General features: G+C 33.1%; 1 protein-coding gene across 1 annotated transcript in view; it reads left to right on the forward strand.

Annotated features, from left to right (window-relative positions):
• Positions 1-7,876, forward strand: part of LOC131067511 (wound-induced protein 1) — a 67,141-nt gene extending 59,265 nt beyond the window's left edge. The window contains exon 2 of the mRNA XM_058002573.2: positions 7,073-7,876. Within this exon, the coding sequence (XP_057858556.2) occupies positions 7,073-7,539 (467 nt within the window). The 3' untranslated portion in view covers positions 7,540-7,876. The remainder of the gene's footprint in view (positions 1-7,072) is intronic.
• The last annotated feature ends 15,736 nt before the right edge of the window (positions 7,877-23,612 follow it).

The following is a 23,612-nucleotide window of genomic DNA, read 5'->3' on the forward strand; positions in this document are numbered from 1 at the left end:
TTAGTTTTGTTATCACCAAAGGAACTCCTCCTCCATCATAGGTTATTTATGTAAAAAACCACTCCTTTTGAGGATTCATATGGTATAAGCAACTTGAACCAATAAGCCAAGCACCATTAACAATTTAGTGTTGGCTAAAGTAAATAAAGCATCATTATCACTGTCATATAAGGATTTTTTCATGGAGGAATTTGTACTCTTTTTCTTGTTTTTACATTCCTTCTTTACATGTCAGGCTCTTATACCATAATTCCAACACTTTTTATTCTTGATCCCTTTGACTTATCCTTCTTCTTGTCCCCTTTAGGACCTCTTTTCTCTTTAAAATTTCTAGGTCACACATGTAATGCATCTAAGGAGCCAACATTCATGAAATTCATTCTCATTTGTTTTGTGAGAAGTGTAGCAATGAAATTATCAATCTTTGGCTTTGGACCTTTTCCATTGATAGAAACAATTAGATTTTCCAAAGATTTGGGTAAAAAACAAAGTAACAAGATGTATTTAGCTTCCTCTTCTAGCTTAACATATATAGATGCAATTTGACTTAAAAGCAAGTTAAAATCATTTAAATGGCCTACAACAAAATCGCCATCCTTTATTTTAATATATATAACTGTAATTTGAGATACAAAGTTTATTAGTAATACTTTTGGCTTGGTAAATATCACATATCCTCTTCCACAAATTACATGTGGTAGATTCCTCATAAACATTCAAGACGATATATTCTACAAGACACAACCATATGTTTCCTCGTTCCTTCTTGTCAAGATTCAACCAATATTCATCAAACATTCTAGATGGATTTATATTATAAGAAACTACTAACCAATTATCTCTTTCTTTTGGGAGATATTCCATCTTCAATTTTCACGTCTCATACTTAGATCCATTTAAATTCTCAACATCTAGATTAGAGGCATAAGCCATGGCATGCAATTTTCTCACAATTCTACAAAACCCATAATGCAAAAACTCCCACTACAAGCATAAAACCTTTAACACTCAAGAGAAAGGCATCCCTCTCTCAATAGAATTGTTAGCTCTGATACTGAATGTTAAAAATTAAGGTGAAACTACTATAATATAAATTAAACAAAGTGTATGAAAATAATAAAATAGTTATTATCTAAGATTATCCATAGAGATTTTGCGATGGCACATTAAACAATAATGCAAAAAGTAATCAATACCACTAGGGATGCATAATTTACATGGAGAAACCCTTTCAAGAAAAAAACCAATAAAAAAGATTCAACACCTATATTAATCCTTCAAAAGAGTTGTACACGTCAATATAACATCTCTCTTTTACTATATTTTAGTTCAACACTTCATTACTTCAACAACCTAAAAAACAACTTAACTTCTACTAACTCAAGTACCAAATTTATAAAAGAGAAAAGATGAAAATACCATTATGGAATCTCAAAACAAGGTCAAATCCAACTGCAAAAACCATGCACCTTGGGATCTTGGAAATTATATAACATAGTAAGATAATCATAAATGATCACATGGTCAATAGTGGGTGATCCATTACTCTCTAATGGCTTTGATGGCTAACATGGACAACATGCAAACTTGGGTGTCCCACTCAACATAACATTCAAATGACATATCAAATTGCATAGGGATGCAAGTCCAACTGTGACCCACGTTCAAAGGGGATGCCCAAAAGGAATATTCTTTCAATATGCTTTTGTAACTGCCACTAATGATTAATCCACCTCTAAGAATACATTTATAACTTGTGATAAGAAAATATTAAATATTTTTATTTCACATGTCCTTAGGTGTCCAAGTACACATTGTAAGGATCACAGAGACACATGAAAATGATTTAGGATCGCAAGGTTAATGTCACGTTATCCTAAAAGGGATGTGGATGAAACATTGATGGAAGTAAAATTGAAGTGAACACTAAATGCGGGAATAGTGTAGGATTTGATTTTGAAGATATCCACCCAGGATCTAAAGGCTTAATGAAAAGCACAAAGTACTTAGAAGACCAATATGACAAGAATAAACTCCATTTCTATCCAAAAATGTAAATATAATATATGTATAATCATATTTTTTATAAGAGACCATTGGCTATATAGGCCAAGGTGATACATAAGACACACATGACTATGACAAGTGAATCTTGTGATATGAGACATAATAGGATATGCATCATATGTGGACCTTAAGTAAACTTAATAAACATGTTTGAATGGGACTTAGAAGGTGAACTATAATGATGCAAACATGTAATGATGTAACGATGGGTCTTGGCTACTAGGCCATCATAGGAACCCATGTACAAAATAATCTCTTACAAATAGAGAAGAAGACAAAACCTGGTGGGATAAAACTCCTCAAAAGAGAGAAAATGCATTTAATTCTCTCAAAAGTATGAAAAGGATAAAACCTCATGTGACGAAACATTCCCCTCATAAGAGAGAAGAAGAGAAACCATGTACACCCCTCTAATGTAGAGTCCTATAGATGCTTGAAATTGGATGTAGAAGATAGTCCATGATTATCAAATAACATCCCCCCCTAGGAAGAATCAAAACCATAGATGCATGCAAGATGTCTTCCCATTTTTGAAAGAAATATAAAAGAATAAAGGTCAAAATGTATAATGTCTCCAAACTTTTCTCACGTGTCTCCATACCAATGTTGAAAGTTGCCACTACAATTTAGGTGTACCAAGCCATAGTGATGAAGATGGCAATCCAAAATCTAGTAGAGATAAATTTATAATAGAATTTAGAGATGAAAATGGCTCATCCAAATGATGCTCAAGAGTCTCCAAGCCAATGCTAGGGTGAACCCACAATAGTGGGTTACACTTTTTCGGATGAAAAAAATTGACTCTTTTGTCCAAAACTTGATTTTAGCCATGTTCTATCGAAACCCCCTTTCGATCGAATGTAAAAAACACATTCGATTGAAACCCACTTCTAATCAAACCTAAAAAGGCATAAAATACAGAATTCGCATTAGCGGGTTCGATAGAAGGTGGGTTTGATCGAACCCCCTTCGATAGAACATATGTTCTATTGAATGTGCTTGGTTTTGGACTCCCCCCAAACCTATCATGGTTTCTGCAGATTTTTGGCCTTCGAAGCTCAAATTGGGGGCTCAAATGGACGAATTTTGACAAACCCAAATGCATGATAGTAGTACTCGAAGCAAGATTTCTAATGACTATTATTTTAATATATAAGAGTTTATTATGAATTTTTTTTAGATTAACTAAAAATAGGTTTCATACCGAACATCAACTTTCAAGTTCAACGGTTATGGAAAAATAGTAAACAAGTGAAAAAAAAAATTTGAAAAATATTTGTGCACTAGGTATTGAAGTCCTCTTTCCAACAAAAAAAATAAATTGAATTTGGATACATACACAACAAGTTATGATCAACCAAATGAACACATGTCAAAATTACAATTAACTCGACTTCAAAACTTAATAAAATATGAAATATTGAAGATAGTGTTATGAGACCAATTGAAAACATTCGATATGGATGTCACAAAAGTAAATTCAAAAGAATCACATTCATATCTATTTTAGAAAAAAAATTATGTTATACCAAATGAGTAACACTCTTTGAAAATGTAATTTTTTTGTAAAAAACTAGTTTTTGAGGGAGATAGAAAAATGAAAATAAATTGATTTAAAAAAATTTCAAAAAAATATATTTAGAATCTACACACAAAATATCACAAATCACTAGTTCACATCATCTGCAAATTCATTATGATTTAGCAGTAATAAGTGTCTGAATGTGAGGTTTTTTCTGAAAATAAAAATTGAAGTGTCAAAGTTGGCAAAAAAGTTTAACCCACTATTGTGGGTTCACCCGCTAAGCACCAACAAATGATTATGTGGACAAAGAATAAGAGGGTCTAAAGGTTCCTCCAAATCTAAAAAATGTGATGCAACTCCATGGCAAGAAATATAAAAGAGGAGATGAATATCCTTAATAGTGTCCTCCAAATCTACAAGATAGGAATCACAAAATAAACTTGAAATGTTTGTCAAATACTCATCCCAAGTAGTTATATTTGGAAGACGATGAATATCCTACTACATTGAATTAGCTCATATGAAGCTCTCATATTCTACAAAATTAGTAGTTTTCTCTCTTGATTAACTATGAGGGCATACAAATGATCACTGTAAGTGCAAATTTGAACCTACACGTGGACCTAATATGGAACTTACTGATTTAATCTAGCAAAATATGAATTATTGGGGATTTTATCACTTGGATTTCTACTATCTAAAAATGCATTATGTAGTGTTTACATACACCTTTAAGGAATCGGTCAAATTGTGAGGGTTAAGTTCTCTTAAGTAAAACTCTAGCCTTACACTCCTAAGTGAAATGTTTATGATGTCATGGAAATGGGGACAAGGCAACAACAAAGTTCAATGTTAATAAGTTAGTTTCAACCATAAAACCAAAACAAAGAACTAAAAACCATTCCAAACATATCAAAAGAGATTTCAAAAAGCATGAAAGAATTTTAACAAAACAAAAGAAAGGAGAAGAGCCTCCCTAAGATGCTTCCATGATGCCTTTTGATGCTTCTCCCTTGTTTCTCCCCTCTCCAAGTCCCAAATGAGTGTAGCTCTCAGCTTTTAGCACTAGCCATGGATGCCATATATGGAGAATCAAGATGGTTGGATGTGATAAACAAATGCTATGCAAGTGTAGGTAGTGATGCTATGCAAAAGCTCTATGCTAATACCAATATAGCAACAACACTCTAATGCTTCCTTCTTAGCTTGAGGAAAAAGGTTCTATTTATAGAAGAAATGGGGAAATGAAGGGTTAAGATTGAGCAATCTTAGCAAGGGCTAGGATTGAAAGATATTCAATCCATGCAAGACTTTCAACCCAATCCCATGTTGACAAGTGTCACCATGAGGAGGCTTGAGAGGAGAGATAAGGAGCATTAAATGTTTGAGGGGACATGATGGTTACCCTGGGGGGGTTGGGTTAGGGTTAGGTTAATGGATATTCCTTTTATCCAAGGGATAAATGAATGTGCAAGGGTTAAATGGTTACCTTAGTCAAATAAATAAATGCTTTGAAGAGACCCATGAGTCAAAATGATGGTTAAGTTAGAGGAAAGTCTTTAACCAAAGGTAAAAGGTGGGTTAACCATAAATGGTTATGTAAGGGCCTTTAATGGTTTGGAAGACTTTAGAGGTTAACCATTTGAAGACATAAAGCCTTTAATGGTTATCGGAGACTTTGAAGGTTTTTGAGAAGTGACTTCCTTTTATTTAGGAATGTGATAATGATTATGATAGGATTAGGCTAATTAGAAGAATTAGAAGAATCTTGAAGGGATTTAGGCATGCAAGTGGATTTTGTAGGAGAATGCAAGTGGGAAGAATTTTGGGATTTTCAATTAAAATAAAATCATTTATTTCAATTAAATGGTTTAATTTGCATTTGGATAGATATTTAAATAAATATTAATTTATTTAAATGTGAATGTAAAATTTGGATTTTATTTAAATAAATCTTAATTTATTTACATAAGAAAAAGGAAGATAAAGCATTAAATGCTTGAAGACTTTAAGGGAAACCTTTAAAGGCTTAAGAAGACTCTAGAAAGTAACATTTAAGTTTGAAAACTTTAAGGGAAACCATTAAAGGCTTAAGAAGACTCTAGAAGGAAGCCATTTAGTTTGAAGACTTTAAGGGAAACCATTAAAGGCTTGAGAAGACTCTAGAAGGAAGCCATTAAGTTTGAAGACTTTAAGAGAAACCATTAAAGGTTTCAAGTGGGTGAGGATAAATAGGATTTTAAATAAATAATTTATTTATTTAAAATAGTTATGCAACTTGCATTTGGGTGGAGGATAAAGGTGATTTAAATAAATATTAATTTATTTAAATGTGAGAGATGGGATTTTGGGGGATTTAAATAAATATTAATTTATCTAAATGTGAGAGAGGATTTAATTAAACAAATATGATTTATTTATGGTCTGAATTTGGTTAAGTGAATTAAATCAAATAAATTGAATAATTTATTTAATTAATAGGAGAATAGGGTTAAAATGAATTAATTAAATAATTAATTATTGATTGATGGTTAAATAATCAAATAAATACTAAATATTCATTTAATTAAGTGGACAAATTTATGTGTCTACAGTTTAAAATTAAAATTAAATGTAAAACTAAAATAGCTCAAATGTGAAGCCTAGCCTCCATAATGATATCTTCCCACTCTTTTTCATATATTTTTTCAAAATATAAATATGCTAGTTAATGTTTCTTATATAACATATACTTTTTATGTCCTCAAATTTCTACGTAAAGTTAATAAATTTTTATTTTATTCATTGAAAGTCAAATAAAACTACCATTTTATTTTATTAGCTAATTTTTTTAATAAAAAATATTTTATTAGTCTATTGATGTTTGTCAAAAGGAACCAATACGCCAATATGCTCTTTGTCTCTTAGTGAAGTTGAAAGGTTCCTAATAAACCCACCAAAGATCAAGTCTTGTTGAGTGCAAGATTTTGACATCATAAGAAATGAAACGGAGATTGTGACCCAAACAAATGTGAGAGAATAAATACCCCTTACCATAATTGTTAACTTTTACCAAATTGATGATCTCCACCACAAGGAACCCAATACTTTGGTGCCCTCCCATGCACAAATTCCACAATGAATGATGGAACATTATCCCAAACTCTTTTTGATCTTAAGTTTTTCCACCGATTCTTCGGCAATCCAAGGGGATAAACATGTATGTCCAAAAAAACACCCCCAAGCATATCCAAATTCGGAATATATTCCATTCCTATCGGGCGATACTTTTTTAGGGTAAAGCCGGCCTCGTCGTGTAATTCACGAAACTTCTGAATGCCACGTCAGCAACCGAACATGCTATAAATAGCCCCCCGAGCCCCCCATTCTTCTATTACGCGGCACTTTGTCTTGCATTTTTTCGGTCTGATTATTTTCCCTTTTCTCTCCTTTCTCTTTTGCTTTTGCAGGTCCGGTCTCGGGATCGAAACCCCGCTTAAGATCTGGCTAGTTCAACCCCAACCCTGGAGAGCCAAAACGAGGAGGCGATACGCCAACTGTACGATGCGCTAAGCTCAGGTAACGCACGGGCAGTGCAGAGCATTTTGGCCCCCGATTTGGAGTGGTGGTTTCACGGCCCTCCCGACTGTGAGTATTTGATGCGCTTGCTCACAGGCCTTTCTCACCACACCGGTTTCTCATTTCGCCCGGATACTTTAACCGCCGTCGGCGACAAGGTATTTGTGGAAGGTTATCTGGGTGAATCCCTGTACTGGGTTCACGTCTGGACTGTGGAGAATGGGATAGCTACAGAAGTTCGTGAGTATTTCAATACTTCCCTTGTCGTCACAGATTTTAACCCTCCTTCTTCCTCATCCGGAAAATCTTCTGTTTGCCGGCCACTGTGGCAGAGTGAATTGGGCAAATCTGACGGTGAATCGATGCCCGGGCTCGTCCTCGCAATTTGATAAAATCGTCTTTGGATTGCCTTTTCCCTAAATAATTATCAAAGCTTTGTGTGGTGTTGCAGTTGTTACAGAGATGTAGACTCTTTGGGTGATTTCGGTTCTTTAGAAATGTAGGCTGTTAGTGGGTTTTGCGTACGTGGATTGGGCTGAGAAGTAGAAATACAGGGATATACTCTTTTATTGTATGAGTGGTTTTCACGTTCTGGTGGGGTCTTTAGCCCTCTTGGAGGTGTGAGATTACGCTTTTAGCAACCATGTTTAGAATGTGTGCCAAGCTGGAATCTGTGGAAATGTTCTATGATATGGTAATAAATAAATGGTTTTTTCTGGAAAATAATGGTTTTGGATTTTTAAGTATTTTTTTAGTTTTCTTGTTGGGCATGTTTTGGTATTAAAAATATAAAATGTGAATGTTTGACGGTGGATGATATAAACGTGCATGAATTTCATTGAGATTTTTTTTTACGGTGGATGATATCAATGTGCATGGATGGATTTCATTGAGAATTTAATCTTGTGTATTTAAATATTATTTAAGTATTAATGATATTTTTTTTCTTGTAAATTGTAATAAAAAAATATTATTTAAACATTAGTGATCTTGTTTCTTGTAAGGTTGGTAATAAAAAAGTATTGTGGATGTTTTTATTATTTAAACATTAGTGATCTTATTTCTTTCTTTGTATTTGTGGAATTTGACCTTGTGACCTCTCTTTCAAGAGCATAAGTTCTTCACCACTAGACCAACTTAGGATCTTGTAACCTTACTTTCAAGAACACAATTTCTCCACCACTAGGCCAACTTATGAATCATAGTTAATATAATATAAATATTGATTAAAATAATATATTTTTAAAATAACAATAATTTAAAACTACAATACTTAAGAATTGTAACAAATATTTTTTTTAAGTACTCGCCACACTTATTTATAAATATAAATTCAAAACAATAAAATAAAATAAAAACTTACCATGCTTTTAGTACTTGTTAGCATCTTTTTATAATCTCACTTTCCCCTTTTTTTTCTTGATTAAGGGTCCAGATTAGAGGTCCATGTCTTGCAACAGACCATAGCTTGCTATTGAGCCAGAGCTTCCAACAAAATGTCAACCAGAAAAAGCCAAAAGTTCGGCCATGAAAATAGAGAAGACAAAATGCCCTGAATAGGAGGCCATAAAGAACAAAGCATAAACATAGACATATAACAAAACACAGATTAATCCCAAGAGACAAGGGCGTTAGAAGGACCAACCTTGTCCACTCCAGGAGCATGAGTATGATGAACTCCTTCATCTGGAGCCAGTCCAGCAATCATGGCTTCAGCTCCAAGTCTGGTTCAGCATCAGTCGAATCATCATTGCCCATACCATCAATATCTTCATCCTTCTTAAACTCCACCACCCAATCTTCCTCTTCATACACCGCATCACCAATGACATTGACCAATAAACCGTCTGGAGTGAAACCCATAAGTCTTTTGAGAAATTCAAGACTCGTTAGGACAATGGGTCATCTGATATGCAAAGGCATCTCATAGTTAACAAGCACTGAAAATCTTGGAACCAATTCCCCAATGAATCTAGCATGGAAGTAATGCTTTGGATAGGGAATGGTTAAATTCTCATCCACTTTATGAAGCACCCGATCAATGTCACCCAAGTAGACATTTTTTAATACCCTTTTGTGAAGCTCCTCAGCCACGAGCTTCTTCTCTTCCATCCATAAGACAGTTGCTAGAAAGAAAGCAGGGATGTCCGATCCGAGTTTACCCTGTATCTATGGTCTGCTCGAATGAATTCACCCCCCCAAAATCCTCTTAATCTCATAAATGAACAAATGGTGGGAATGATTCATCACTTCTAGTAGGTGCTTATTGGTCAGTATGCCTAAAAAGGCAATCTGCCTCTTGTCAGAGATAAGCCTAATGGGGGGATCCATCTGAAAACCTACCCAAAACACCACCTTAGAATACCGAATGTATTCAACGAAGCCAAGTATTTATAGAAAGATTTCCAAATCTCTAATATCTTCTCGATGAAGAGACAAATAAATGTTTCATAAATATATGGAGCTCGACCATCTATTCCTTCGTTTTGAAATGCTCCAAATCTCGCATATCACCCAAAATTCGATATGATGTGACTAAAATCTTGCGTGAAGCGATTTGTCCTAGCCTAGCTGTCAAACTACTCTCATGTTCCCTTTTTATTTTGTTATTTGATTTATTTTATCAAAATCTATCTTATGTTTTCAAAATAATAAAAATAAAATAAAATGATAGCATACATACTTTTGGTAATTATGGGTTAAGTAGGACATGTTACTATTATAAATGAAAACCAGGCCAAAGTCTTACAAGGGGGAGACAACCTAAGACTCTCTTTGGTTGAGACTAATCTCTTTGGGGATGACAACAACCCCCTGCAAGCCATTGCCTATGGATTGTTATTAAATATAAGTCATTTTGTCAATTTTGATAGGGACCAACTTTGAATAGTAGTAAACAAAGAAGTGAAGTGCTAAAGACGTCATGAGAGTTGAATGTGTGGTTTTAATTTTTGTTGTGTTGGAATGAGGTTGACAACTTCCAAATTTTGATAGTTCACCTCATGAGTATAAACAAAATAAGATCTAAAAAATAATTAAATTGTGTCAAGTAAGATGTATAAAATAATAATTCTATTAGTGTAATCTACAATTTGTATACTTGAATGAAGTAAGAACATCATAGAGGTGTAGCAATCCTTCTCACCCAACAATATTCTTTCCAAATGGATTGTGGAAATCTCTTAGAACTGAAATATTCTTTCCTTTCGTTTTTTTCAAATATTTTTAAATGTCATCTCAAAGTTAAATTCTCACTTTTTTTTTCTTTTATTCTATTGTCATAATTTAAAGCTACTTTATCAAGAATATCTATTATTTATTGCATTGCAAGAAACTTAAAACTTTGATAAAAAGACATAATTAAATAATAATATAATAGACTTTAAAAAGCTGATAATGTAGACATAAAAGAAATTAGAGAGGAGGAAATGAGATTAGTAGGTACCTGCCTTGACGAGTTCTTTCAACAGCCAATGGAAAGAAAGTAAAGGGAGTGGAAAAGACAGTTTTATAAAATCGCAACTACCTTTACTTTATGTGGTAAACGAAGAAAAATGTATCCGTTGGAGCAGAGCATAGCATCATCTCATATGAATCGTCGCTGCGGGGCCCACCAGACAACTATCTGTACACTCTATTTTACACACGATCTACTCCACCAAATTTCTCGAGTTTCAAAGTTCACGTTTAAAGGGTGGAGGATAGAATACCATGTGCCATGGTCTCCCATTATGTTCAAATCCATTTATGTGTCTCTCCATTAAGAAATTAATCTAAGTAATTTGGGTTTATGAGGACCACTTAATCTAAAGTGGTGGTCTTAATGACTTTAGAATAGAGCACAACGAATTTAGGTGATGAACAAAGAGGAACATACAAGCTTTGTTGAAGGTTTGAGCTTCTTTATTTATGGTAAATTTTTATTGTTTGAACAATTGTCTCTAGTTTTTATATATTATAGGTTTCGAAGATATTCTTGGTCGAGATTCAATGTCGTAGAAGAAATATTGCATGGCTAGACATATAGTTGAATCGTTAAACTTTTTGGATATTGATGGATTGATAACCATTATGGATAAGTCCATGTTGGTGTTTCCTAGATTAATAGAAACCAAGGTTTTCATTAAGGGATTACTCTTCTACAAGATCTAAAGAAGATGTTGATCCATTTAAATATTGTCCAAGGATCTGCAAACCAAGTCCAAACCGTGACAAATAAATAGGTAGAGAAAGAACAAGAGGGTATGAATATGTCCTCATGACATTTGAAGAATAAGTCACAAGTCCATAAGAGATAACATCAAAAAATTAGATGAATATCCTCAATGTTGTCCTCCAAATATATAATATATGACCTACAATAAAAATTGAATCTCTATTTAATCCACATCCCAAGGAGCTATCTTTGGGAGATGATTTATGTCCTATTATATTGAATTATAAGAAGCCTCATCCAAAGCAACACTAAACTTTAAAGAAGCAAGGTAGGATGGAGATGAGATGTTAATACATGAGGATGTGTCTACACAAGATGTTTGAGTATGTACACCAAATAATTCTTTCAATCATAAAATGCAAGAGTCCTCAACCTCAAGATGTAGACTCATGTATAGAGAAGATAAAGAATCCAAATTTGGATTAGGAGTCATTGAAATTGAAAAATTAATAGAAATCTCTATGTTAAATGACATTTAAGCTCTACATCATAAGAAATTTCCTCTTTTGTATCATCATGATATGGAAGGTAATCACAATCAAGGGGAATAAGATAATCCATAATAGGATCTCTCGAAATAGAGGCTCATTTGAGTGTCTAGATCCATCTCCTAAATTTTGGTCTAAAAGGTATGAACTCAATATTTAATAGATAGTGTTATTACCATCATTGCAACCAATTGATCTTAGGATATGATCACTCTAGTTAGCCCATGCTTGCTTCTACCAATGAGCACCTAGCTCAAGAACAATTCCATAGAGATGGTGTAAAAGATAAGGCCACCTATGATGTTTAAGGATTCCATCTTACCAAGACTTATGTTTCCTTGTTTTAAAGTGATAGAAAAATGATAAATTGAATAACCCATTATTGACCATAATAGACTCCTAAATTGAGTCAAACAAAGACCAAAATAACAAACACAATGCACAAGATTATCCCTCAAACATCACTCAATCAATGATCCATCAAATGATTAACATAAAAAATCATATAAGCTCTAATACCATGTAATAATTGATATAGAGTACTCTAATATCATATAATATTTAACTATAGAGATAGTAATTGAAGATCAAGAAGTTTGAAAAAAAATAAAAAAATAAACAAAAATCTAAAAATATAGAGAAAAAAAAACTCATCTAATCATGAAATCTACATTTTTATGACACCTTATACAAATACCTAATGATAACCTTACAAATATAGATCATGTGTAACAAACAACTACTTCACTTTAATCTCCATCACCCATATCATCTCCATCACATTCTACCAATTCCTTCATCCCCTTCATCTCAAATCATTTGCTCAACCTCCCTATTCTTCATGTTTGGGTGGGGTCTTGTAGCCCTCTTCTCTTGGAGGTGTGAGAATACACTCTTAGCAAACATATTTAGGATGTGTGTCAAGTTTGAATGTGTGGAAATGTTCTATGATATGATAAATACTAATTTTGTATCTTTAAATATCTTCTTAGTTTTCTTGTTGGGCACGTTGACGTATCAAAATATATGAATATTTGATGGTGGTCGATATCAATGTGTATGGATTTGATTGAGATTTTTTTCTTGTGTATCTAAATATTATTTAAGTATTAGTGATCTTCTTTCTTGTAAAGTTGTAATAAAAAAATATTATGGATTTTTTTTAATGAAGTTAGGTACAAATATTAAAATTGTAAGTTTTTGTTTTTTAATGTAATTCTCAAAAGTTGTGGAAAGCCGTCAAACAATGTAATTATTGAGAACAACAAGGAAATAGAGATAAATTGAAAGTAAACTAAATATGCAGAATTTAAAATTTAGTACAATTCTAGTTGGAATTAAGTTATTTTGTTGTCGTGGGAAAATAAATATGGGATTAGGCTTCTCATTTGACAAGGAGTGAACACTCAAACAATATCTTTCTAAGAGTGATTTGAATCTTAGTGATAAGAATCACAACATCACGACTTAACCAACCTATATTATTTTATAGATTATATTATCTAAGACCCTTGTTTCTCATATCTATTTCTCTTTTTTATTATTCTTCATAAGTAAAATGTATATCTTTCAAAAATTTATATAATACATGTAGAGAGAAAATAAATATTTCTTATATAATGATGATATTTCTTAAATGATGATGATGATTTATTAATATATATATAATTCAATATGATAAAAAAAATTCATATTTTTGAAATATTTTTCCTACTAATTATTGCAAAATCTTTCCATTATAAATTTTTATAAAACCTAAATTTATTTATAAAAAAGTTATACTCATATTTGTAAGTGAAATTTAAGTATTATTATTTATAAAATATAAAATTCAAAACAATAAAATAAAATAAAAAACTTACTATCTTCTTAATATTTTCTAGTATCTTTATATTATAAATATCATGTTCTTTTTTTTTATAGTTATTTGATATATTTTATCAAAACTTCTATGTTACTTAAGTTGTGAAAACTAGAAAACTCAAAATACTAAAATAAAATTAAAAAAGTTATATATTTTTTATAATTATATGTTAAGTAAGATAAGTTTCTATTATAAATAAAACATATATTTGTAATAATTAATCATGTGATTAGTTCTTTTTTTGATAATTCAAGGATGTCCTTGTGACCTAGCTTGGTTTAAGCCTTTTTTAGGGCGAGACTTCCCCTTGGGGATGCCAACAAGCACCCATAAGCCACTACCGTTAGATTAGTTTGGTTAGAGAGAATCGACCTTAGGAGCTATAATTAATCATGATTGATTGATACAATTATCTTTCTTTATATATATATATATATATATATATATATATATATATATATATATATATATATATATATATCTAATTTTTCTTTTCCTTAACATGATAAGATCTTCTCAAAATTTTAGTTGTATTTTATGATATATAAGTCACTTTGCCAATTTTGATAGGACCAACTTTGAGTAGCAGTAAATGAAGTTTCATAGAGAAGTAAAGTGATAAAGAAGTCATGAGAGTTGAATGTGTGGTCTGGCTTTTTGTTGTGTTAAAATGAGGTTGATAAAATGTGAATTCTGATAGTTCACCTCATCATTATAAACAATATAAGATCCAATAAATAATAAAATTATGTCAAGTAAGATGTATAAAATAATCACATTCTTGTAGTCTACAATTTATATAGGGGAGAGGACCCAGTAGTTGTTCACCATAACTTCATGCTTCTCAAAATCCTACATGGAAATTTCAAATCACTCTCAATATTTTATAGTAGCTTGCTTGGCAAGTCCCTTGTTTATAACTAAGGTTTCAGGGCCACATCATCAAATATGATGCCACATTAGCATGCTTTTTGTCAAGGTGTCCAAAACAACCAAAAAAAAAAGTGAGACCAATAGTCGTGCAAAAGAGGCCCCTATGCTTGTGTAGTTGATGTGGCATCACATGATTGGTTGCTTTTACAACTAATGTTACATTTCATTCAATTATGGGTAGTCATCATAGCAATAACAACTTTAAAGTCACAACTATTGGTGCAATGTTGTCAAAAAAATTGAACATTAAATCAACAAGTATGGGTATTAAATCAACAACTACTATCACAAAAATTGGACCGTGCTCAACTACTGGGCCCTCTCCCCTACTTGAATGATGTGAGAACATCATAGAGATGTAGCAATCTTTATCACCCAACAATATTTTTTCCTTACTTCTTTCAAATATTTTAAAATGTCACATTCATTTCATTGTGTCATTTCAAAGACCAATTCTCACTACAGTTTTTTTATTATTATCTTAATTTAAAGCTAACTTGTCATGAGCATCTATTATTTATGCTCATAATTTAAAGCTAACTTGTCACGAGCATCTACTATTTATTGCATCTACAAGAAACTTAAACTTTGATAAAAAGACATAAATAAATAATATATAGTATAATATGTATACTTGAATGATGCAAGAACATCTTACAATGTAGTAATCTTTATCACCCAATAATATTTTTCCCTTACCTTTATTTCAATTTCCTTACCTTTTTTTCAAATATTTTAAAAATATCACATTCATTCTATTGTCATTTCAAAAATAAAGTCTTGTTACAATTTTTTTATTATTGTCATAATTTAAAGCTATCTTATCATAAGCATCTATTATTTATTGCACCCCAAGAAACTTAAACTTTGATAAAAAGACATAAATAAAGAATATAGTAGACTTTAAAAAGATTAGGATGGAGAGATTAAAGAAATTAGAGCCTTTTAAAAGCTCATAATCGAGAGATTAAAGAAATGAGATTTGGTATCTTGACAAGTACTTTCAACTGCCAATGAAAAGAAAGTAAAGGGAGCGGAAAATGACAGTTTTAGAAAATCGCAACCACCTTTACTTTTTGTGCGTAGAACAAAGATAATCTCTCCTAGCTTATTCGTCGCCCTTACGATGCCGTTTCCTGCTAAACGAAGAAAATGTTCCATTTGATATGTTGAAGCATAGCATAGCATATCATCATATGAATTGTCGCCGTGGGGCCCGGGAGACAACTATCTGCACGCCATCTATTATACACACGATCGACCCCACCAATCTTGTCTAGTTTCAAAGCCCACGTTTAAAGGGTGAAGGATATAATAGCTATCAAGTTATTTCTAGTTGTCATTCATGGAGATGGAGATGGAGATGGAGATGGAGATGGTCTTTGTATGGGTCATTAAACATTCAGACTTCAGAGGTGGCCTGTTTGGGATTTCCCTTTGTGTAGTTTTATGAGTGGGGTATTGAGGTGATGGAAAGTAAAAAATTAAAATCTAAGGTAGGAAATCTTTCAAAATGTTGAACTTCTTATTACATGGGTCCACTATTTATGTCATGGTCTCCTAATTTCTTATCACAGGAGCCCACTATTTATGCCATGGTCTCCCAGGGGCCCACTATTTATGCCATGGTCTCCCACCATCTTGATAGTCACATCTTCCAAAAAGATGAGCTGCTTTTCACAAGTGCCCACCATGTCATGGTCTCCCACCATGGTGATAGTCACATCTTCCAAAATCCCATTATGCTCAAGTCCATCGATGTGTTACTCCATTAATAAATTAATCTAAGTAATCATTTTGGGTTTATGAGGACTATCTAATCTAAAGCGGTGGACCTAATGATCAAGATGTTTAGAATAGAGCACAATGAATCTAGGGAATGAACAAAGAGTAACATGAGAGCTTGCCTGAAGGTTTGAGCCTTTTCATCCATGGTAAATTTCTATTGTCTAGATAGTAGCCCCTAGTTTTTCATATCTTGTAGATTTTGAGGATATTGTTGGTTGAGATTCAATGTAGTAGGAGGAATATTGCATGGCAAGAGACATGTTTGAATCATTAAACTTTTTGCATATTGATTGATTAACAACCATTATGGAGAAGTCCATGTTGGTGTTTCCTAGATTAATGGAAACCATTGATGGATTAATCTTCTACAAGATCCAAAGAAGATGACGATCCATTTAAATATTGTCGAAGGATCTGCAAACCAAGTCCAAATTGTGACAAATACATAGGTAGAGAAAGAACAAGAGGGTATGAATATTCCCTCGTGATCTTTGAAGAATATGATGCAAGTCCATAAGAGATAACATCAAAAAAGAAATGAATATTCTCAATGGTGTCCTCCAAATCTATAATATAAGATCCACAATCAAAATTGAAATGCCTCTGTTTAATCCACATTCCAAGGAGCTATCTTTGGAAGATGATGTATGTCTTATTATATTAAATTATAGGAAGCCTCATGCATAGCAACACTAAACTTTAAAGAAGCAAGGTAAGATGGAGATGAGACTCAACCTCAAGATGTAGACTCATGTATAAGGAAAATAAAGAATCTAAGTTTGGAATAGGAGTTGTTGAAGTTGAAGAATTAATAAAAATTTCTATGCTAAGAAACATTCAAGCTCTACATCATAAGAAATTTTCTCTTTTGTATCACCATGGAAGGTAATCGCAATCATCAAGGGGAATAAGATAATCCAAAATAGGATCTCTCAATGTGGAGGCTCATTTGAGTGTCTAGATCCATCTCCTAAATTTTGGTCTAAAGGGAATGAGGGCACTCAATATCTAATATGGCATAGATAGTGTTACTAGCAACATTGCAACCAATCAATCCTAGGAAATGATCACTCTTGTTAGCCCATGCTTGCTTCTGCCAATGAGTACCTAGCTCAAGAACAATTTCACAGAGATGGAGTAAAAGATAAGGCCACCTAGATGTTTTAGGATTCCATGTCACGAAGACTTATGTTTAGTTGTTTTAAGTGGACAACAAAATGATGAATTGAACAACCCATTATTAACTATAATAGACTCCTAAATTGAGTCAAACAAATACCAAACTAACAAACACAATGCACAAGAGTACTCCTCAAATACCACTCAATCAATGATCTATCAAATGATTAACAAAAAACATCATACAAGCTCTAATACCATGTAATAGTTGGTATAGAGTACTCTCGTATCATATAATAATTGACTATAGAGATAGCAACCCAAAGTCAAGAAGCTTAAAAAATAAAATAATTTTTTTTTAGCACAAATCCAAAAAGATAGCGAAGAAAATAAATACATCCAATGGTAAAATCTACTTTTGTGACACCTTATACAAGTAACATGATGAAAATCTAGCAAATAAAAATCATGTATAACAAACAACCACTTTAGTTTATGAGCATTCATCACCCATATTATCTCCATCACATTCCACCCATTCCTTCATCCCCTTCATTTCAAGTCATTTGCTCAAGCTCCCTATTTATCATTTCAAAATTCAGCCTTCATTCATCTCATTCCTCTCCATCATCCCATCTATATGCATTTACCTATTCATACCACCATTCTTTGTTAGAGTGCTCACCTACCAAGATTTTCATCTCTACCCACTCCCCCATCCATTCATTTACCCCCTCCATTTGTTTCATTCATTTTTACCCTCATTCATTCCACAACCTCTCCTTGATTTTGTACTCAAATGGGGCCATCCACTTGATGGTGTTTCCTAGGGAATAGTTACCACATATATCCCCACTAAGGCATGACCTTTTCATCTCAATCTATCCTCATATATCTTCACATCCTCACTATACATCCCCCTTTCCATCCCCTTCACCTTTCCTTTCCACTAATCATCATGTACATTCTTGACTTCAATATGTCATTGGATACCAATTTGAATGAATGAACAAAAGATTTTAATGACGTCTACGAGATTAAACAGTGTATGGGACATAGACAAATCCTTAATTTATTTTCAGATTTTTTTTTATGTCAAATTTCCTACTACTAATTTTGACTATGAGGTTGGCCATATGGTTAATCCTATCTTCCTCAAATAACTGATGCACGCTGTCAACCTTCAAACCATTTTTGTACTAAGTATGAATATCTCCATAAACCATGCATTCAATAATGAAGTGCTATTATGTGTCCATTACCCCTTATTGTAAAATATGCAAGCTCTTCCCTCCCAAATTCCTTTGAGAATCTTCACCGACCGATCTCACACCTAAAATGATGCCATATATTCCCACTCGTACAACTTGTGTTTTATACATTCTCTACTGATTTTTTTTTATTTTTTATTTTTTATTTTTCCTTGAGCATGTGTTTTTGACTGTTGCATGATAGACCTACTAGTACTCTATCCATCACACCATCATCGTTGCTCTCATCCTTCATATGATGGGATGCCTTGACAGCGTGTCTTGTGAAGAAAAATGTTCCATTTGATACGTTGGAGCATCATCTCATATGAATTGTCGCTGCGGGCCCAGGAGACAACTATCTGCACGCCATCCATTGTACGCACAATCTACCCCACCAAAGTTCTCTAGGTAGGTAGTTTCTATGCTCGCTTTTTGATTTTTTCCCCCTTCCCCAAATCCCAATCTTGGACTTCCCTCTAAAGATGTGCCCGGCTCAAAGTCCAAACCCAACCTGGAAAATCATACGGAAGATGAGATATCTTGGCCGGTTCAAAGCTCACGTTAGAATAGCTATGCAAGTTATCTCTGGTCGCCATTGAATACAAAGCCATGTTCTTCTTCTTCCGCGTCTAGAAATGTCCGTTTACTGGCCCTTGTGTCAGAGCCCGGTGGGCAAATCTGATCGGCTGTCGATGCTTTGCCATCTTATAATATCTTCTCTAATTGCTGCGCCATAAATAAGTAATAAATGTAAACTAGAAAATCTTTGTGTGGGTCGTAATAAACTGTTACAGAAATTGAGTCATTCAGGCTTCAGAGGTGATGCCCTGTTTGGGATTTCCGTTTTGTGCAGTTTTCAGACGCGGGTATATTGGTCAGATGTAGAAGTGGTCTCCTACGAAGAATCCACTTAAAAGTCACAATATGATTATAAGATTGTTCCCAAATGTAAGGAAAATAATCTTTCAGAAATGTTAGAACTTCTTATTACAAGTCCAAGTGCCCACTATTTATGCCATGGTCTCCCACCATGATGATAGTCACATCTTTCAAAGAGATGAGCTTCTTTTCAAAAATGTCTACCATGTAATGGTCTTCCATCATAATGATAGTCACATCCTTCAAAAAGATGAAAGATGAGCTTCTTTTAAAAAATGTCTATCATGTAATGGTCTCTCATCATAATGATAGTCACATCCTTTAAAAAGATGGGCTTCTTTTAAAAAATGTCTATCATGTCTCCCATCATAATGATAGTCACATCCTCCAAAAAGATGAGATTCTTTTCAAAAATGTCTATCATGTCATGGTCTCTCATTATGGTGATAGTCACATCTTCCAAAAATCCTATTATGCTCAAGTCCATTGATGCGTGTATCTATTAAGAAATTGATTTAAGCAATCATTTTGGAAATGCAAGGGCTGTTTTTTTTTGAGCAATGATGCCCTACTATTCTGAGAAACCCTACTATAATCTACCTCCCTAAAGGCTTCTATAGTAACCTCTCGACAGCCCCCGTCACCCCCCTCAAATTATGCCCTACTATTCTAAGAAACCCTACTATAATCTACCTCCCTAAAGGCTTCTATAGTAACCTCTCGGCAACCCCTGTCACCCCCCTCAAATTATGCCCTACTATTCTAAAGGGGGCATACCCTCCTTGATGTCCCTTTGGGAAGGTTAATATTGTTGCTTAGAGGGTTATTCCGCCATAGAATAGTAGGTGCTTGACTAGGCTTGATTGCAACTTGCTAGGATAACTTGCTAGTCTCACCCTTTACCATAGAATTGGGGGCTAGAACTTCAAATAGTTGGGGGGGGGGGGGGGTAATTAATGTTTGCCTGCTAGTCCTTGCCCTACAATTCGGTTGGGGGTAGGTGGGAGGTAGATTATTGTAGGGGGCTAACCCTTCCCCGCCCAATTCTATGGCAGTAGGGGGCTAGAATAAGCTAGAATAAGCATGCAGAGTGGGTTGCCTGCCTCTCTTTGTGTGTTGTAGCCCCCCCTCTGTCTAATGGGTGTTGGAGGTTGTAGCTTTGCTCCTTGGGTTAGGGTGGTGGGGGTTCTAATGACCAAGATCTTTAAAACAAAGCACAATGAATATAGACAACGAGTAGAGTAACATGAGAGCTTTGTCGAAGGTTTGAGCTTCTTCATTCATGACAATGAATATAGACAACGAGTAGAGTAACATGAGAGCTTTGTCGAAGGTTTGAGCTTCTTCATTCATGACAACTTTTCATTGTTCGAATAGTTGCACCCCAATGTACACGCTTAATAATAGATATGAGGCTAGCTAATTTGCCTCTAGGTAATAAATTAAATTATTTTTCTATGTTACTGTTATTCCAAAACAAAGCAAATGTATGGAGATATGAAAGATTATGCTAATGACTAGCAACCAAATATCTATTGTATCACAACATAATGCCTTTAATTAAAATCACATAAACATAATGTAACTAACAATTACCCCTAAAGGTTAAATGAGGCAACTAAAGTTTTGAAAAAAATATATAGAAATTGCAAGAGGAGGTATTAGCATTTTTAGAGTAGGCAAGGTGGAAGGGCATTGTGAAAAATGGTCACCCCAAATTTTTTTACAAAATATTTTCTTATTACCTTTCACTAAAGTTGCAAGTTGAGTAATTTTTCTCCTTTTTATCTTATTATTAAATCGTATGAACATACCAAATTTATATATTATTCTTTTATTTAATATTTTCAAAGTAATGGCGTTGAGATTGTACTAACCTTAGTGTCATCTCTATTTGTTGCCACTCATGTGGCTACTAAATAGGGGTGTCTTGAGTATTAAATACAACTTAATTTTTTTTTAAAAATTAAGAAAGTGTTAAGGTAAATGGTAAAAGTAAATGGAAATGTAAGGATTGTTAAGATACAATGAAAGAATTGAATAGAAAAGTAAAGTTTATGTCTTGATATAAATAACAAATAATCGATAGTAAATGCTAAATAGTCAAGAGATGTAGCTATCCAAATTCAAGGAGAAAGTACAACTACATTAGATAATGCAACAAATGCCAAAATCAACATCCAGTGACCAAGATCATTATATAAAATCTATGGATATGATTGATTCAATGGCAACCATTTCAATCTGATTCAATCAAACAAAATAATGGAAGCCGTTTTTTAAACGATTCCCTCTCAAGATGCAACAACTAATATCACTTTATAAAATTCATAGTTATGAATGATTCAATATAAGTCCTTTCAATTTTATTTGTTTAACATAAGTATAGATGTACTTCTCTAATTGCTTTCCACCAAATGAATGCTTATTATCATATAAATATGTCCTAGTACAAAAAGTAAACAATTGTCCTTCCAATGAAGAAGCTTTTAGAGCTATTCAATCTAGAAAGACAAGAAGGAATAAAAGTTACCATGATTTAAGAATGGTTTGTTTGTTGATGGGTATGGATGAGAGAGAAAGAGCCACAAAGCCTATAGGAAGAAAAAATAAGGCACAATCTTTTGCAAATGCAACTACACCATCTCATAGGAAGAAGAAATAAGGCACAATCTTTTGCAAATTCAACTACACCATCTCATGTAAAGGAGGATAAGAGGAAATGATGGAGTGGCTATTAAATAAGGATGTGAGTAATAGCAATTTTAAACTAATTTAGTAGCATAAGGATGTAAAATGAAATTTGTATGTCTCAAAATAGACCATGGAGAAGGGCAAATAATGAACCATGGCACAAAATAACCATTTAAAGATGTATCAACTATTCATATGGATAGCTAGCCAACAATGAAATATGCCCTTTGCAATTTTTGTGGTCTAACCATGAGTTTTCATATAACCTATGATCACCGTTTAGAAGAGACCACAACTTTTTTGGGAGACCCCATAGATAGACCACGACACAAGCTATAATATAAGACCACATAAGATTTTAGAAGACATAAAATAAAGACTTAACTAATCTAATGTTTACAAAATATACAAAATTAACTCTAAATATACAAAGTTACCTTGATCTATGCATAGTTCATTTGCTAATTCTATAAAAAGAATAAATAACTCAAAATCTTTTGCCAATTCAATTACGCTATCTAATGCAAAGGAGGATAAGAGGAAATGTTGAAGGAGTGGCAATTGAATGAGGATGTGAACGTAATAGCGATTTTGAATCTTATTTGGTGACATAAGGATACAAAATGAAATTTTAATGTCTGAAAATGGATCATGGAGCGGGGGTAGATAATGATTGAGGCAAAAAAAAAACCATTTAAGGATGTAATAAATGTTGAAATAGATAACCTTCCAACCAGAAAATTATACCCTTAATTACCATTTAATGATGTATTAAATGTTCGAATAGATAGCTTGTCAACCATAAAATTATACCCTTTGCAATTTTTACAATCTAATTCTAACTTTTCATATAACCTATGATCACCCTTCAAAAGAGATCACAACTTATTGGAAAACCATTGTTAGACTATGAAGCAAGCCATAAGACCATAAAAAAATTTGAATATACATAAAATAAAGACTTAATTAATCTAAGAATTTACAGATTATACAAACCTAACTTTAAAGATAATCTTAACCAACTAATTTATAAAAGTAACATATTAAGAAATTTTACGATTAGATAATGGTTAGGTAGATTAGAAAAAATGATTAGATAGACTAGAGTAATACTTAAATCCATAAGCAATTTTAAAGAAATGAATCCTCATCCTCCACTATGAGAGCTTGAATTAAAAATTAATCTCTTAAAATTAAGAAAACCCATTTTCAACGTTGTGGGGCAACG

The sequence above is a fragment of the Cryptomeria japonica genome, chromosome 7 (assembly GCF_030272615.1).
Source record: "Cryptomeria japonica chromosome 7, Sugi_1.0, whole genome shotgun sequence".
Taxonomy (NCBI): domain Eukaryota; kingdom Viridiplantae; phylum Streptophyta; class Pinopsida; order Cupressales; family Cupressaceae; genus Cryptomeria; species Cryptomeria japonica.